Genomic DNA, 18,628 nt, shown 5'->3' on the forward strand with positions numbered 1-18,628 from the left:
CGCGCGGGTTTCGCGGAAGAAGAAAAAAAAAAAAAAAAAAGAGGAAGGAAAACAATACCTTCGGATTTCGTCGCATTGCAGCGAACAACGAACCAAAAACCGACAATTTTTACGTAACATGTACGACAATACATCACGGATGTCTTGAAAAAAAAAAACCATGAAACGGCGGTGAGAAATTTATTCCCAAATTATAACCTATATCACGAAAAAAAATTCTACTCTCAAACATGGTGAAAAAATGGTTGGAAAATGTTTCGATTCAAAAATTTTTTCCGGAGTATTCCACCATTAATTATGGTGAGAGAATGTTCGAAGTGTTGTCCATATTTTTTCCGTGATTTTTTTGCCGGAATTATTTCGATTCTATAGAATTGAGAGCTACGGGGTCTGAGGCGAGGTAAAAGAGGTTATGTATACCGCGCGCGTGTCGTAGTTCGAAAAATCTTGAAGATGAGAGAAAAAAAAGCGAGAAAAATCGGAGAATAGGCGCATATTATGTGTGTAGGTGGAATATAAATAATACGAACCGTGCAACTAGAACGGGACCTCTTCCTCATCCGACCCTTGGTATCACAAAGGTTAACCATCTTCAGATTTCGAGGCCATATTGTTATTGACAAAAGAAAGGTCATTTGAGTAATTTAGGTTTCTTTCCCCGAGATATTAGGGACCTCTCCCGGCCGCCAACTTTTCCTTCCTTTTCTCTTCTTCCTTCTTTCTTTTTCTACCTGTTTCTTTTTCTTTCTTTTTTTTTTCTTTCTTTTTCTTTTTTCATTCTCCTTTCGCGTATATTCCGTATTATATGCGATATAAATATAATATACAATGCGATCACAGACGCAGCTGCGCGGCAACACGCACTACGCCGTGGTGGCGTTCTACCGCGTCGACGGTTTTCCATTATACGAGATAAGCTCTGTAAGGGTAGAAAGGTAGAAGTAGAATGAGGATAAGGACGACGAGGTATACAAGACGGACGAGGTAGCGAAGACGACGCGGATAGGGAGGCGATGAGAAAAGCGACGGCTTTTGACGCGACAAATCGGGATACAGTGTGGAAAAAAAAAAGAGGGCGGTCTTTCCGCGATCCGCCCAAAGCGATGCAACAGCCGACGATTACCGAGGTTCACTTCGACGTTGAAAACGTCGGACCTAACGAAAATCATCGAGTACGATTCGGTCGTCGAATAGGTTGGGTAAAAGTTACGGCGAGTACGGGTTACGGTAGGTTGGGATCAAGTCGAAATACGTTGGGATCGAATTGAGACGAGGTTAGGCGAGGTGAAGTTAGGTTGGATTGATACGTAGGTACCTCGGATCGCGGCTTGGCGGTTATAAGAAGACGCGTGCGCTTTAAAGAAGATGGATATAAATGGTACATGGGAATTCTCCGAGGAGTTTCCACCGGTCTCACCAAATCGTTATTCGCCAGACGTATATTATGTAGTACAGTTATATTATATACAGATCCACGGCTGATAGATATAAGTGTGTAGAAAATACGCGTACATATACACCGGTCATGTAAAAGTGTACAACACATTTTCTATACTTTTATATACGTTACGTCTATAGGACCGGGTCTCCAATGCCCCTATGTCAAAGAGACCGCCGTTCGACATCGCCACGCTACGCCAGCGAGGGTTTTAGGGTTCGATCCGTGAGCGAACGATAGAAGTTGTATATCTACGTACATACAGTTATAAAGTAATGGAAGAAGAAGAAGGAGAAAGATGGAGAGAAAAATCAATGGATAGAATCACTGTAGGATTCTAGGCGACTTTGTTCGTCTTACTTCTAACGAAGTTCGATCGTCTCTATCCGCTATATACACACACACACACACACACACACACACGAAGATTTCATTTCCCTCGATAGTGCAGAGACTCCGTTCGTCTGTACGGCAGAAGAAAATCAACCGTATCTCAAGGTCTTCCAGTTTTACTCGTACCTCACGAATCCCTGAAAAATAATTCTATTCTCACACCTGGCTACGTACGACGAATTCCGTACAGCCGGACCCGAGGAGGTCGCCTCACGGTTGGAAAGACGAATTTTTGAAACCCCCGAACCGGACGTCGGGTGTAGTCGCGGACGGCCGGTTGACCGGCTACTCGGTACAACCCTAAATCCGAAGGGTAGAATTTAATCTGGAAACACCGCGAAGAAGCGGCCGCTCCCTCCCCCTTCCACCAACGTTGACCCTGACCATCTCATCCTTCCTCGAACTTTAAGCCCCTTCGCCCCCCAACTTCAACTTCCCACCAACGGTAAGCCCCGACGGCAATTAGCCCTGGCGCGTCGTCGCCGATGTTAAGAGTAAGAGCTCCTCCTTCAAAGTGATAGAAAGGGAAGAAGTCATGAGAGGAATTCCGCAGAGGAATTGAAGGACTAAATAATAGGATAGAGGGAACGAGGGAACGAGGGAAAGGGTGGACGGAATGATTGGGATAAGGATGCCTCCGGATAACCTGAAATCCCGCGATCATCACGTCATTAGACGGGTAATAGGAAAACAGTAATCCGGTCGTCCCAAATCATGGAAACTCTCGAGAGACTTGTGAGTGAGACTTATTGTTGGTAAATGACACACGAGACAACTTCACGGGATTCGACATGCTTCGTCAGACTTCGGACTTCGCAAGATCTCGATCAGTTTCACGAAATTCCAAAGAACTTTACAAGACCGTCTGGAACTCCATGATGATTCGGGTGGTTCTCATGAATCCCAACAGTGAACTTGAAAAAAAATGTACACTATATCAAATCATGGAGCAATAAGGAAAAGGGTAAAGGATGGACGGAATGTCGGGGACAAGGTTCGCCCGAAGATAACCTCAAATTCCGAACGATTAATAGTTGTTAAACAATTACTATACACCCGATGTACACAAAATGTGTATAACGGATACACACCTACGTAGATGTGTTTACATTTTCGGACAAAGTTGACCCTCGTGAACGCACCCGGTTTCGGTGGGCACGAGTTCGGTATTGTATGCTATGGTAAAGAAAAGGTAAAGATGAAATGGAGGGAAAAGGAAAAAACCAATCGGGATGTATTCGTTCGCGTTTATCGAGTATAGTTTGGTGAAGTGTGGGGTTGAGTTTGGTCTGGCACGTATACGCTATATCTGCTATGACACTGGCTGATGTATAGGTATATACACAATCTGTAGATACAGGTATAGCCGAGCCATCAAATATTCCCTACAGGAGAAGAGATGAGGTTGTACATAACCATTTGCCTACAGGTGTATGTGTATATGTGTGTATATACGTCATGGATGGTATTACGTAGGTAAATGCTATCCAATGAGAACCGTGTATATATGTATATAGGTGCGAAAAGGTTACCTTAACGAGGAGGTGCTTCGACGATAATCACGCGTCGACGGTATATCGATTCTCTCTCTTCCCCACTTCCCAATTTACCTCGTCTCTCTTCACCGCCCCTTCATTTCCCAACGACCCCCGTCGTCCCATTTTTACCTTCTCCCGCCCAACCCCCCCGACTTTTCCCGTACGTGTCTCTATACCCCATCTCGCTCCCTCGTTCTCCCCCCTCTTCTACCGGCTACGTGAAGATCTCGGCGAGCGGGAAAAAAAATATCCTCGTATTTTTCATCATTTGGCAAGGCGAGGCAAGGGGTGTCGAAAAATTGGGGAATAATATATTCCCTTTTGAATTGGAAAATAGATGTAACGCCGGTTATACCATCGAACGAGGAATACCAAGATGGCCATCGGGTGACAAATTATTTAGAACCACTAAAAGCAGGTTAGGTTAGGAGCGGGACTTACCGGAATAGTTGACCCCTGACAAAAGTGAAACAATCTAGAAAATAGCAGGGTCGCGAGCTTTGTTGTTGTAACTTTTTTCAAAATCAGCGAATAAAAAGACTGAAATTTTTGTGCTGATCTTCATTTTGGCTTTCTACAGATGCGGCAAAACGGGCCCGCCAAAACAAAATTTTCATCCGAGGTTATCCGTCTTCCTGTTTTGTCGATCAATGGTGACGGTAGTTACGGGTTCACGAAGTTCTAAATACTTGAATTGTAGTGCGACTAACTATAGAATAACGGACGTTTTACCCGCAATGAATGTACAGATGGAGAATAAATAACTTTCTAATAAATCGAAACTGAATATCGATGGAAAAGCAATTATAACCTGATATAACCTGTAACTATTGCTTTTGCTATTGTTTGTAGTTCGCCGGTACTGTTAATTGTGTATTAATTCATTCGGAAGTTGGGAATAACTATTATGATATCTACCTAAATATCTGCAGCAACAACTCGCATACAATTCGAGAAAGTACAACGCTGCAGTTCGCTGATAATATATGTATAATGGGCATGCAAAGCGGTCCATTTAACTCAATAGCTCCCGAATATATCCGCAAATTTCTACGTAACGAGCGGAAATAAATATTACGAAAGATTTTTTTCCATCGCTTTCAACTGGATCGCCAATTATTTTTCGATCGCCCGATCCTCATCTCCGCCATTTTTCAATCCGCGCAATTCTCTCGAGTCGCTTTTCATAATTCGTGGAAAATTGTTCATGTTACGTTCCGCGGGCACATCATGTCATGCCACATTATAGATCTGTACGGTACAGCTGTCTACACGATATCGAAACGTGCACGGGAATAGAGAGGGCTTGGAATCCCATCCACGCACGTACGGGCATCGAATTTCATCTGATTCAAAGTCGATGCGAATACGGAAAATGTATAAAACATAACGAAATAGAAGAAAAATATTAGAATAAGACATCACGTCGAAACGAAAAGCAAATACTGGAGAATAAGAAAAAAAAACAAAAAAAAAAACGAGAAAACACGAATGAACGAAAAATGGGTTTACGCTACTCCTTCGTTTTTGTTTCTCCCTCTAATGGATTCAGAAACAGGAGAATTCCGGATTTTTTTTCAAAAGATGGAAAAGATCTCGGGCCATCGGATTCATCATCGGCAACATCCGTCAATCGACGAGCCCCGTGAACCGTGTACTTTCAACGGTTTCGTATTTTTTATTTTTTCTTTCGAAAAAGTATAACAGATTTTCACGTTTTTTTTTTTTATTTGATTCCGTTCCCACCCCGGTAGTTTTTTTCTTTCTTTTTTTTTTTTTTTTATACCTCGCTTTCTCTCTTTCTACCTGTTTGCCTTCCAATTCTGAACGTTTCCACCCGGCCAAGTTTCCTCGAAAAACATGCCGTTGCAATTTGCAAATTGCGCGCGTTCTGCAGGAAAAGCGAGGAGTGTATATTATATGGATATATATATAAAATATATATATCCTCGCGTGTAAGTGTGTGTAACAACCCGATACATACATACTTTGGGCAAAAGAGAGCGAGAAGGAAAAAAATTACCGGAAGAGACGGACGAACGGACGGAATTGCGCTTTCTCCATACATCTGACTAAACACTGACTTCAGCTACCGCGGCATGATAGCGGGATGTGGTACGGTAACGCGACCGACGGTTAGTTCGTTTCTAGTTACTTCATTCGTTTGAACAGAATCGAGGGAAATTTACTCACGGAATAACCGACCGAAAGTAACATCCGGAATATGATGGTCGGATGAAAATAATGGTTATACGTCCGGTGGACTGGAATTTTTCCGCCGTCCTGATAATGCATCTCAATTTTTCCGCTCTTTAGCTCTTTTCATAATTCGTGGTTACAGCAATTTCTCTAATCGATCCTGAGTTTTTTTTTCGTTTCTTTTTTTCTTTTTTTTCGTTTGTTTTCAGAAGAAAGTCACATCTTCCAAAGGATCAAGGTCACCTGGATTTCTGAGAAAAAAAAAAATGTCGGATGTATTCAGGTGCGGAGGTGCAGGAGTGTGGGGTATCCGGATGTACGAGGACGAGGGCGGCGATGATCATGTTTACCGAAGTCTGAAAGTGGCGAAATTCAGTTACAGTTGAAATAAATTTGGCTAATTACATCTTACAAGCCCATCTCGCCCCTGATCTTCTTCCCCGCGTTCTACATCTACATCTGCATCTGCCCATCTGCTCACAGTCACGGTTACCACGTAACTGGCATCGCGGACTGTCTAATTGCGTTTGTTAATTAAGATCAGGATCGCTACCACGCGAGTCTGGTTCTACAGACGCCTCCTTACTCTCTCTCTTTCTCTCTCTCTCTCGAACATCCCTCTGGCTCCCTTTCCCTCACTTTCTTTCTCCAGATGTTACTATAACACCTTGTTGCCGAACTGAGCACGAAATGGATTCGCGATGGGAAACACTCGAATCAGTATACAGAAGCACCGAGAAATCATGACTCCGACATCACCCCCGTGGAAATTCAGAACAAAGATGACGATGCAAAGTTCAGCATGCTCAACGATTTGACATCGCAAAGATCATCGGTGCACTAACTCTGGGCAGCGGCCACCAAAATTGTGGGCGTTTTTCTTTTCAAGGATGTGAACCGCTCGAATCGGGACACAGAAGTAGTAAAAAATCATAACCCAGATGTCACCCCGGTAAAGATTAGGAACGAAAATGACGATGGAAAGTTCAGCATGCTCACCGATTTGACATCGCAAAGATGCGAAACGCTCATATCGCGGTATACAGAAGTAGTAAAAAATCATGACACAGATGTCACCGTGGTAAAAATTGAAAACAAAGATGACGATGCAAAGTTGAGCATGCTCAACACTTTGACATCGCAAAGATCATCTGCGCCATTACTAACTCTGGGAAACTCTGACTAAATTGTGGGCATTTTTGTTTTTCGAAAATGCGAAACGATCAAATCGCGGTATACAGAAGTAGTAAAAAATCATGACCCAGATGTCACCCCGGTAGAAATTGAAAATAAAGATCACGATGCAAAGTTTAGCATTCTCAACAATTTGACATCACAGAGATGCGAAACGCTCAAATCACGGTATACAGAAGTAGTAAAAAATCATGACCCAGATGTCACCCCGGTAGAAATTAAGAATAAAGATGACAATGCAAAGTTCAGCATGCCAAACAATTTGACATCACAAAGATGCGAAACGTTCGAATCGCGGTATACAGAAGTAGTAAAAAATCATGACCCAGATGTCACCCTGGTAAAAATTGAAAACAAAGATGGCGATGCAAAGTTGAGCATGCTCAACACTTTGACACCGCAAAGATCACGGTGCACTAACTCTAGGCAACGGTGACCAAATTGTGGGCATTTTTTTGTTTCAAGACCAGCAGTCTTTTTCGTTCTTTCCATTTGAAAAAAATTGAAAGCCGAATGCCAAAAAGTGAATTTTGAGAGTACGTAAGATCCTGAGGGATTCCTTGAATGAAATTTGTCTCAGGATGATAAATTATTCTCTCTTATTACCGTACAGCTCTTCTTGATGTTCGCTGCAGAGCCGTTAGAGCCGTTCAAAGTAAGATGGTAATAATTCATGCTTAAGCAGCAGAGAAATAAATAAATAAATGAAAGGATGGATGGGTGGATGGATGGATGGATGAATGAATGGGCGAACGAATGCAGAAGATCTTGATTATTCATATGCGCATGAATAGAATTACCCCGATGTAATAATATCGCGAAACTAACAAGCGTTACGAGTGTTGTTTCATCTTACGTTAGTGGTATACGTGCGCTCGCGTACAGATATATAACAACCGACGTGCCGTGATTGAATTTCCCTACGCGACCAAGAGCTTGACAAATACAATCCGAGTTACCGTCGGAAAATAAATCATCGCACATACATACCAGCTATATACCAGCTGCAGAGAGAAGGTAGCTGAAAGGAAGGTAGGCACTCGGTTATGTATACCTACTCAGATATACGTATATATGCGGGTGAGCTACGGGCGGGACACGGAAACACCGATAAAAATGGGTCAATTGTTTCAATAAATATTCAACTTACAAATACAAAAATACCCATAAATTCATATTACTATTTCAATTCCCGAGAAACAACCACTGGAACAATAATTCCATCAATAACGGTTATCATTATTATCGCCAATCCAAAATGGGTGCCAAAATTTACCGATGATTTTCTGCCTCCTTCACGTTTCGGGTGATTCGTACGTTAAATATTTCGGATTAGGGGGCGAAACGGTTATTCTTCGTTCGTATTTTCGCGCCGTTTTTCGTCGACTGTCATTGGCGGCGGTTACTTCGAATCATAATTCCGCTATTCGTATTTTTATTTTCCCCCCCCCCCCCCCCCCCCCCCTCTTCCTTTGCGGAGGAATAATCGCGCGCGAGGTCCGAACCCCAACAGACGTCCTGCAGCTGGAACGGGCGGGCCAGACAACGCCGGTAGCGGTATGAGATTCCGCATTGCAGTGGCTACCTTGCCGCTATGCTACTTTCCGATGCACGGTGCACGTGGCACTCTGAGCTATCGATAATTTTGCTCCCGCAAAAAATAACGCCGAAGCGTCAATATTTTGCGAGGAGTTTTAAATTTTCCCGCGTCTTTCCGATCGAATGAAAACCACCCTTTCGAAAATCCTCAACTCCGGAGCGGAAGAGTGTGTTTACGCGGAGCGTGGCTGGCCGTGGCATTAATTTTGAACGATATTCTAATTTCTCCGCGTTTTTCTGACCGAATCAGAACTACCGTTTCAGAAATCCTCAACCCGGAGTCAAATCGGGAGTCCAAAGTGTGCTGGGCACGGAGTGCAGCTAACTTGATTTAACGCATGTATATATGTATAATATGAAATATAAGAGGAGGAGCAGAAGTAGAAGGAACCGACGGAGATTCCCCCCGCAGGCATGAGTTATTCGTACCGGAGAGAGAAGGAAAAATGAGAGGGGGGGAAAAAAAAAAAAAAACTGAAAAAAAAAAAAAAAGAAAATGAAGAGCAAAAAGAAACGGGACCGTTGGTTCGGGGTGAGCTCGGTCGAGACTTGAATTATCGAACCGGCGCACATAGCGCGTTGACGTCAGCCACCCTGTACCACCACCACCACCACCACCACCACTACCACTACCACTACACTATTACTCCTACTACTACGCTACTACATAACCTCCTCTAACCCCCCGACCAACCGGCTGTTGGCCGACTATCCGCGCGCCGTCTGCCCAACGTCGGTGAAAACGCCTGCAGTCGAATCTCACGCGCAGCGAACTTTTGATCATTACCAACTGTGCTCTGAAACTCGGCACTGAGAAGCTCCTTCTGACTTATAGATACCCCTCATACCCCAGGAACTTTATATCCGTACACGAAAAATACAAGTACGCGATTTCTGCTAAGTGAAAAGAGGATTTTTAGCCATATGGAATAACTATGTTATGCGCTACAGGCGAGCGACGGAACTAGAATTAAATTATACATGAAATCTAGAAACTTGTTCGGCTGGAAGTAACAATATCCAATAAGCCCGAAACAAAATGCAAGCTCTGGTGTTTTTCAGGAACGTACATCATTTTGTTTGCACTGTAGAATGAACTCTGCAAAATTCGTCGAAATACGTTCATCAAATCCCAAATAAAAAAAGAAGTTTGCACGAGTTTCGGAGTACCGGAAATTCGAGATCAAAATGCGACGAAAGTGTCATGGCCGATCTATCTGACAACAAGCGCGTTCCGGCCCACCTCGCAAGTTCAGGGTCCGATTTCTCAGGCATTTTAAGTCAAAACTCCTGATTTTTATGATCTTCACTGTCTTCATGACTGATACAACGATTCCATCCCATTGGGTTTGAAAAAAGAAACAAAAAAAAAAAAAAAACCAATGGCGTTGGATTTTCCTAACCTCACTTCACTCTTGCCTTCAAAATAAGGAAAGCCAATCGAATCGTTGAAATAAAATCTTTCGACTCGTTGGCACTGCCTTCGAAAATCCGATCACCGTAACGACCGGAGTGATTTATCGCGTGTTCGGTATTCGATCGGTGATCCATTGATCTATTTCATCCGGATTCTCGCTACCTTCAATTAGCATAATGCGCGAACGGATGCCGAGTAATTTGACGAGTAAGGTCAACGGTTCTCAGTATAAATAGGTACTTCCAGTTGAGTAAAAGAGGTGGATAGATGGGTATCCGGTAACCCGCTAATGGATCATCGGTAGAGTTAGCGGCGGCGGTCGCGTCGGGGATTGCGTATAGCGGGCAGGAGGATGTGAGTTTGAATTGAAACCGATACGAAATCTGGACTGAGAGGGCGTGAAAACAGCGCGAAACGCCGCCGAGTCCCGGGTACGCCGTCAAAAGTATAGATAGGGGTGGTTGAATAGTGCCGAAAGAGAAACAAAAGAGTGGATCCTCGGGCCGGATCAAAGTAATTTCTAAAAAGGCACGTAGCCCCGTGACAGGGAAAACTCACTCTCTCCCACGTGCAGCGCTCTCTACGCTTTCACCGCGTTATTTCCCTCCCGCTTCTCCTCCCCTTACCTACCCGTCGTTTTTCGCCATACCCTTCACCGCCCTGCGCAGACCTTGAGAGAATGAAAGAGCACCAATTGACATTCGGCGCGACACGTGAATAAAGTACGAAGATATTCCCCGCGTGCAACCGGCCGACGCGCTTGCGCGTTCTCTCCTCCGCACGCTCAAGATTCGTCACCCCCCGACGCCGGGGGCGGCAAAAAAACAGAAAATTTCGGGTAGAGGGGGATGCTAGGGTAAACGGAACGCTCGATCCTAAAACTGAAGCACCTACTTCTCCGCCGGTGTACACCCGAACACGATTCATAAATAAAATTTATGTCGCGTCAATTTATTTGTCAGACTGCTCGTATTGTGTATTGAATGTAACATTTCACGTACATTACGACCGTGATGCAGTTCGAGCCCCCGTTTCTCGAACTGTTAACTTTCTAATGTGCAGACGTGAGCGAGTGTTCTCGGATTTATCGTGGAAAATTTTTCAGAATTCGCGAAAATGATATCTGCTCGTGTCGACAACCAATTTGTTTTTTTTTTTTTTTCCTTCGTTTGCGAGGTTGGCAGCGCCGTTTATTAAATACCAGAAATGGCGCGTGCGCCGATCGGCTTCACTTTTCCCCTAGATCTTCTTTTTCTTCGTTTGAAGAATGATAAAGTTGTTTCGTGCTATTTAGGGTTTGAGAATATTATTCTTGTAGCGTTTCTACGAAGCGTATATATATATGTCATCTTTCGAGCAACTTCCGCATGTGTAAAACAATTTAGTTTTTGCTCTCCGAGAAGGAGATTAGAGGTTATGCCGACGCGTCGAGCGTTCCATCCGGCGTTGTTGGGACAAGGGATAAACCGATCCTGACCAAAAGAGATCGGATAATCATTTCGCGGATTTGACCCGCGTCCTTCGGGTCCTATTGTGACCTTAACCCACGCTCAACCTTGTTATCCGCTATCGAATGATCCTCCGATACGGTAAAAACAAACCTCCTAACTAGTCCGCCAAATTTTTCGTTTCATCTTTTTACCCCTCGTCGCGTCGCGCGCACTTTTCTCGTTACGTCCCATCCAATTTCATTCGACGAGTATTCGAAAGGCGAAACGCCGAACGCGCGAGGGAAAAAAAAAAACCACTTCGATTCTTCATCATTAATTTCCCCCACCGCCGACGAAGTGTATAAGATATTTAAGGACGAATTTGAGTTCGATCCGTATAAATAGATAACGGGGAGCTTTTTTTTTTATTTTTTTTTTTCTTTCTTGTCGCTGGTGTACGTAGAAAATTGTGTTACGTGGACACGTAAAACTTGGCCGAGAGAGGGTAGAGGTCTCGGTGATGCGAGAGATTAATATTAACTCTTTTATAAATATAAATTGTCGAGAGGACTTTTGGGACTTTCGGAATGGTCTCCGAATGAAGGAATATAGTCCTCCTCTCAGTTACCTTGCGTCAAGATCTATCTATCCATCCCTCGTTTCCCCCACCCCGTTTCCCACGTTACCCATTTTCAGTTCCACTTCCCCAAGGATAGACGGCGGAAAATTGTCCTCCGAACTTCGATCGGAAAATCTAACGGCAAGAAGGAAACGAAGAAAACCCAACCGGATTGGGTTCCTCGTCGTGCACAACGGAGTTTCTTTTGGTCAAAGCTCTTTAATTTCTGCCCCCTCCCCCCTAACTTCCCCTCCGTTCTTTTTCTCCCCCACTCGCGGCGTTCTCCCCGGAATTGATCGGGACGATATCCCAACCGGGGCATCGGAGTCGACGAGAGAGAAACGCTCGCGCGTTTAATTAAGAGAACGAAACGTGTCGGCGTTCGTATATATTTTGTATCCCACCGTGCAATACAGATATAGATTGGCGAAGGCGAGGGGGTGGGGGGGGGGGAGAAAAGGGGGGGGTGGGGGTGAGTTGGAAAAGGAGGGAGAAAAGGATACTGCAGGCCGGGCGTCGGAGGATTTTCTCCCGTTGGGAAAATCGGGGCTGGGAAACGCCGGAAAACGGACCCACTTAGATATTCGTGCCCAACGTCGACGCGCACAATACGAAAATAGGGGGAGGGGGCGGAGAGGGGGGGGAGGGGGGAGGGGGGAGGGGGGGGGGCGGTGGGAAGGAGGAAAAGTAAGGGGGTAGCGTTTAATTTCGTCGAAGAACGAGGCGAATACAAACCTGCAAAGGAACTTTGATTGAATCGCTATACCTAGAAACTGCTATATAAGCGGAGCAAAGTCCGCACGTGTTTTATACCTGTATACATATTTTCTATATCTGTAGTTTCTATACTACCTGCAGGAACTTTGATATTACCTCTCCCGTAGGAGTACGTCGCAATTTATTTCGAAAGCTTCTTTAGACCTTCCTTCGAAACCGGTAGCTCCGCGAACTATATGTTCCCGTATTATATGTAACACGACTTTGTTATACCCCAATACCCAATAGGATATAGGCCTCGAAAGAAATCCCACCAACTTCACACCCTAAATCCCGGATAAAAATTATACACGTGTCAAGAATCCATGCGGGCTGATTTTAATCACGATAATAAATCGTCATTTTATTCCACGGGCGAACTAAAATTCTTCTCTCTCTCTTTCTCTTTTTCTATTCTTCTCTCATTTTTCGCTTTCGACGGTACGATATTGCGGCAAGATATAATACGACGCGGCCACGCAGCAAAAAAAAAAAGGGAGGGACAGTCGGCTGACAAAAAAAAAAAAAAAAAAAAAAAAAAACGAAAGAAGGAATTCCACCCTCGCCACGAGTTACGCCGCATTCGTACTAAACGGTTTAAAAAGTTTTTGCGGTAAGTTTTGAACGAGAAGCCGAAGAATCACCGAGGAATATTTACTTTTGTGGTGGAGAATTACATATTTTGTGGGCTTCTTTCAGTTTGAAAAAGAAAAAGAAAAAAAAAAAAAAAATTATAATTCAAAGAACGAGACGAGCGGAACGTCGCGCGTCAAAGACTTCGAACCGTCGGAAGTGGGTATCGTTTTGCCATTCGAAAAATTGACTCGTCGTAAGTTTATGGAAAAATGAATGAATATGTATTCAAGGTTCATGTACGTGGTGAGATGTGGCTTAATATTACAGCATGAATAATTGACGGTTCAGTATTTTTTACTCACCTGCTTTCCATCCTGCATTTACCGTCTCTGGCTTTGCAGTTTGTTTTGAAGTCCTCGAATAGTTTTATGCAAGCTTTACTTCGTTGACAAACACTCAAAGCGTGGTTACAAGTTGGTAATGGTTCTACCGGAAATGGATCTGAAAACCGAGAATAAGTTTTCAAAGGTTAGAACGCCGTTGAAATTGCCTTTTTCATCTGAATGAAAAAAAAATTTTCTAAAAAACTATCTCCGTAACTCGAGGTCTTCCGATTGGACGGTGACGAGCAATAACGTCCTAACCACCAAAAATAAAATATCGAGATCTCATAGTTTTTTTTTCCGTTTTATCATTCACTGGAAACATTCGTTGTTACGGCTCGATTTTTTTTTCCGAAATTCTGGCCCAATCGAAGGATTTGGTGAATTTCTTTTCGCCAAATTTCGGTTTTCTTTCAAAGGGTAGAAAAAGGTGGGACCTTTTCCCGCCGTATCACGACCTCGTAGAGCGACGCCATTAAACAGTTGACCGGTTTTATTTGTTGTTATCATTTTCCGTTCCCTTTAACATATCCGATGGGATTTACGGTCTTTGGATACAGAGAACGCGATCGGGTTTGAGTTTTCAGAAGGATAAACTTTGGTATATTGTTTGTAACGATGATATTTATATATATATATATAAATATATGTTCAGACATTGCTCGTGCAGCAGCAGCAGCAGCGGCAGCGGAGTCAACGTCGTAGATAATATTCTTTTGTTTCCTCTCAGAGAAGAAGGTTGAGTACATAGGTATATCCTCGACCGGGTTGGATGAACGGTTCAGTGATGCGGAAGTGGAAAGAGGCGAATCGCGAATTATCCTCAATTGGGAATCGTTCGAACGTTCAAAAGCACTCAAGATAGACTCTCCGAGCAGGACTTCGAGTCCCGATGCTGTTCCAACGTTGCACTGTACATAATATATATATATATATCTATATAATACATAAATAGAGAAAGTAAAAGAAACGATAGAAAAAGATTCAAAGCCTATCCCCCCGTTTTCTCCGTCTCCTTTTGTTTCCTACTCCATTCCTGGGACAATTCCATCGGACTCTTTACATTCCTTTTTTCCGTTCTCCGCGCTCCTCATATTTTCTTTTATTCGGGTTGCATCGCCACCGGAGACTCCCGACGATCCGAAAGCCAACTTTTAGGATCAATCGATCTTCGATCAACCTAGAGCACTTATCATATTTAAACCAACCGCACCACGCCGCTTCTGCTGCTGCGCTATTGCAGTTGTTCGATGTATATGTATATATATATATATATATATATATATATATCTGTATAAGTGTGAAAAAAATGTGCCGCAGAAGGAAGGAAGGAAAAAAAAAAAGGAGATAAAAAAAGGCAGCGTGCAGCAGTAAAGAGACTCGTGGGAGTTGCTTGGAATAGAAATTGACACACAAAGGTGCAGTTCAAGCTCGAGCGTTACGCGCTGCTTGGAGGTATAAAATAAAGAAAAAAAATGAAAGAAAAAGAGAATTGAAAAAGCAAGCAAACAATAAAACAAAATACGGAATGTGGAGGAACAAATAATTAATGGAAAAAAGAAGAAGTGACAAAAGTCTTTCTCCGTATCAGGTACCCGCAACTAATTCCTTAACGCGGAGAAAAAAGAAAATTAGAAACAAAAAAACAATAAACAAATAAATAAAAATAAACAGGAAAGAAGAGAATACGTAATCGATGTTCATTATACGCTGTACAAAGAACGGTAATTGTTTTATAAAAGAGCTCTTGCGAGGGTATTTTGTAATAAAGTTTTGCAAACAACTAAATCTCCGTGTAATTCAGGGTTTATGCTTATAAGCCTGAATGTCAAGGAGATTAATTTTATACCCCGTCGCGAATAATGTATAGGCGTGTACTTTTGTTACGTTTTCATTTCAATTTTCATTTTTTTTTTTTATTCCGTGTGTATCTTTTTTTGTTACCGTTTGGTTTGTTTTTTTTTCTCACTTCGTTTGCCGAAAAGCTGGAAAACTGCGAATAGATGGAGATACTGCAGTTTGCGAATAAACTTTTCGCTTCTTTTCTTTTTTTTTTTTTTCTTCCCGATGACGAATCACATCGGATTTTGTTACATCAGTCACCAGATTTTACACCGAGTTTCATCCGAGCGCTCGGATTCTGCACGTTCTTAACACGGCCCGAAATGCGCGCGCGAAATTTTCCGCATCGCGTATTAAATGTACGACACATACATAGATGTGGATATGTAGAAAACGTTGCGTGCAAAACTAATCGGATTAGCGAAACACCGAGCACCAGCTGTACTCGATTTTACTGACGGAAGGGGGAGAAAAAAAAAAAAAAAAACGGTGTCAAAAATTTGTTGTCTTTGCTGGAAAAGTAACGTCGTTGTTATCGCTAACAACGAATTCTGATTCGTTTATTCAGAGCGAGTGATTTTCACCTGGCGAAAACTTTTTCGTCGTTGGAACCGCGACACATTTTGGTTATTTAAACACGGCTGGCGCGCATCACCTGGAAAGCTCTCAGCCAACATTGATGAAATTTTTATGACTCACCTTTTTTGAGCACATAGACGCAGGGATGATCGAATAGGAAATCCCGAAAGCTGTTGCATTCGGGGTCAACGTGCGGTTCCCTGCAGAGGCACGTTGGTTTGAAAAACGGGAACGCCTGGAGTGTAATCAAAGCTGCTTGACACTTCGGCACCGTTACGGTCGAGCAGGCAACTGGAACAGGATTTTATTTTTTGGTTTTTTCTTCACTTCTAATTCATTCGTTTCATTTCTTTTTATTTTTCATTCATTTTTCGAGCACTTTCTACCCGGCGAATCCGAAACCGCGTGCGGTTAGAGCGGCGGGTGAAAAATTAGATCGTCAAAAAGTTGAAGCGGAGAGAAAAGATCCAATGGAATACACAACGCGAGTCTTTGAGGATGAAAAAAACTAGAAACGCACTCATGCACGTACGAATTTCACAGTTGTTGAAATAATGTTCGTACGGTATTAACGGTTCAATTGTTCTCCGCCATGGGACGTTATCTCTGCGCGGATTGTTTCGCTTTTTTTTTTATTGTGTCTTGATTTCTTCAGAACCTGACTTCGATCGATTTCAATTGACTACCTGACTTCAGTTGTATTTTATTGAATCCAACTGATCACTGCTAGGTTCCAACTGACTCTAACTGACTATAAGACTTCATCCAATTGATTCCAACTGATTCCAACTGACTATGAGACTTCATCCAACTGATTCCAACTGACTATAAGACTTCATCTAACTGATTCCAAATGATTCCAACTGACTTTGGGAATTTCATCCAACTGATTCCAACTGTCTATGAGACTTCATCCAACTGATTCCAACTGACTTCGGGGATTTCATCCAACTGTTTTCAACAGACTCCAACTGACTATGAGATTTCATCCAACTGATTCCAACTGACTCCAACTGACTGTGGGGATTTCATCCAACTGTTTCCAACTGACTTCAACTGTGTTCCAAAGACTCTTAACAGTTTCCAATCGAGTTCAACTAGTTCCAACTGACTTTATCTGACTCCGACTAAGTGTGAATAACTATCAATGAAATCATTTTCTGACTGAAATGTCCATTTGTGACTTCGAAAAAATATCAATGAAGACGTAACATTCGTTGTGAAATTGTGTGAGCAGATTTTCGAACAATTAAATTTAGGGTGAAAAATCTTTTTTTTTTGGTCTTCGTTCTTTTCCGTTTTTCGATGTATATTTGAAATACTGTCTCGCCTGGGGAGGAGATAATCTTTTTTCTTTGTTCTAGCGGTAAATACGAGCTGTAGATATACATTAGTTATACATACATCTATGTACGCATACGCAGGAGGTTCATGCATAAAGGATTTCGTAGCTTTTTCCAGTCCGAAGGTCGGTTGCTGGGTGTCTTCCGGTAGGGTGGAGAAAATTTTTTGGAGGTGGGCACGGCTGAGGTTATGCATATATATCTATGTATGTATACATAATATATATGTACGTGTACATATATCTATACGCGGCGCCAACATCTGGTCATACTTGATTACCATCCCAAACGCCGAATCCGTAATCACTAACGTTTTGCATATACGCAACCTGCAGCACGTCCCTTGATTTTCTTCTCGTTAAATTTTGCCCTCCCTCTTATTACCTCCTCGACTTCCGGAGAGGAGTCGGTGCGCGGTGCCCTAAAATACTTTATTCCCCGCTTTCTCACCGCATCGCCCAGCCTCTTATTTCCTTTTTTTTTTTCTCCCTCTCGTTACTTCTATCTCTTTCTTATTTTTGCGATAGCGTTACCGCGGGTGGTAAACTTTCGCGATAAATCTTTCACAACGCTCTACGAGCAGCTGAAGACTTCGAATCTTCGTACGTTTGCGGCGAAGAGCAGGGAATGATGGCGGAAAATAGGCCCGAACGCACGGTGCTTGAGAAAAAACGTAGGAAATGGAAAAAGTGTAGACAGGCTTTTTGCCATTCTCAATAAAAATTCTAACATAATTGAAAAATCATCGACGCACCGGAGGTAATGAAATTTGGATTACTGAATTCGAAGTGGAGGTTTCAATCCGGCGCCATTTTAATTATTGGCACGATACGCCGCGCGCGGTGATTGTTATTTCAGGATTTTAAAGTCCACGTGTAATTTGTATGTATGGATAAACAATCGCTGTAGCTTTCGTTATGCGGTTCGGCATTGATCAAAATTTATTTACACACGTGCACGTGCACGTGAATGTACGGGGTGGACCATTTAACTCGAAACAACGGAATATCAGCAGAACGATAAATTCTTGAAGCGAGTTTTTGAGATAAGACTTTTATGATTCGGAAGGAAAATTTATTGTACCCTGGAATATGTCACTTGGTGAACGAACTCAAGATCGTTTCAAGGTTAACTTTGTTAATTTGAATGGAACCCCAGAATCACAATGACAATAAGTGCTGGAAAAATCTGATGTTATAGTTCATTTCACTATTTCAATGATAACACTTTCATTCCAAACATTTTTCTGAAAAATTTATCGATTTTCAGGTATTCCGTGGTCTGAAATAAAATGTTCCACCCTATAGATACTATACGTAGAG

At 42.7% G+C, this 18,628-nt stretch overlaps 1 protein-coding gene across 3 annotated transcripts in view; it reads right to left on the bottom strand.

The window, feature by feature from the left end:
* The window catches only part of LOC105684340, an 80,910-nt gene that overhangs the window by 27,496 nt on the left and 34,786 nt on the right, over positions 1-18,628 (bottom strand). For all 3 annotated transcript variants that reach the window (XM_048654983.1, XM_048654982.1, XM_048654980.1), the window contains exons 3-4: positions 16,084-16,254; positions 13,522-13,660 (exon numbers count right to left, since the gene is read on the bottom strand). In XM_048654983.1, coding sequence (XP_048510940.1) covers positions 13,522-13,660; positions 16,084-16,254 — 310 coding nt within the window. The remainder of the gene's footprint in view (positions 1-13,521; positions 13,661-16,083; positions 16,255-18,628) is intronic.

The sequence above is a fragment of the Athalia rosae genome, chromosome 5, assembly GCF_917208135.1.
Source record: "Athalia rosae chromosome 5, iyAthRosa1.1, whole genome shotgun sequence".
NCBI classification, from domain to species: Eukaryota; Metazoa; Arthropoda; class Insecta; order Hymenoptera; family Athaliidae; genus Athalia; species Athalia rosae.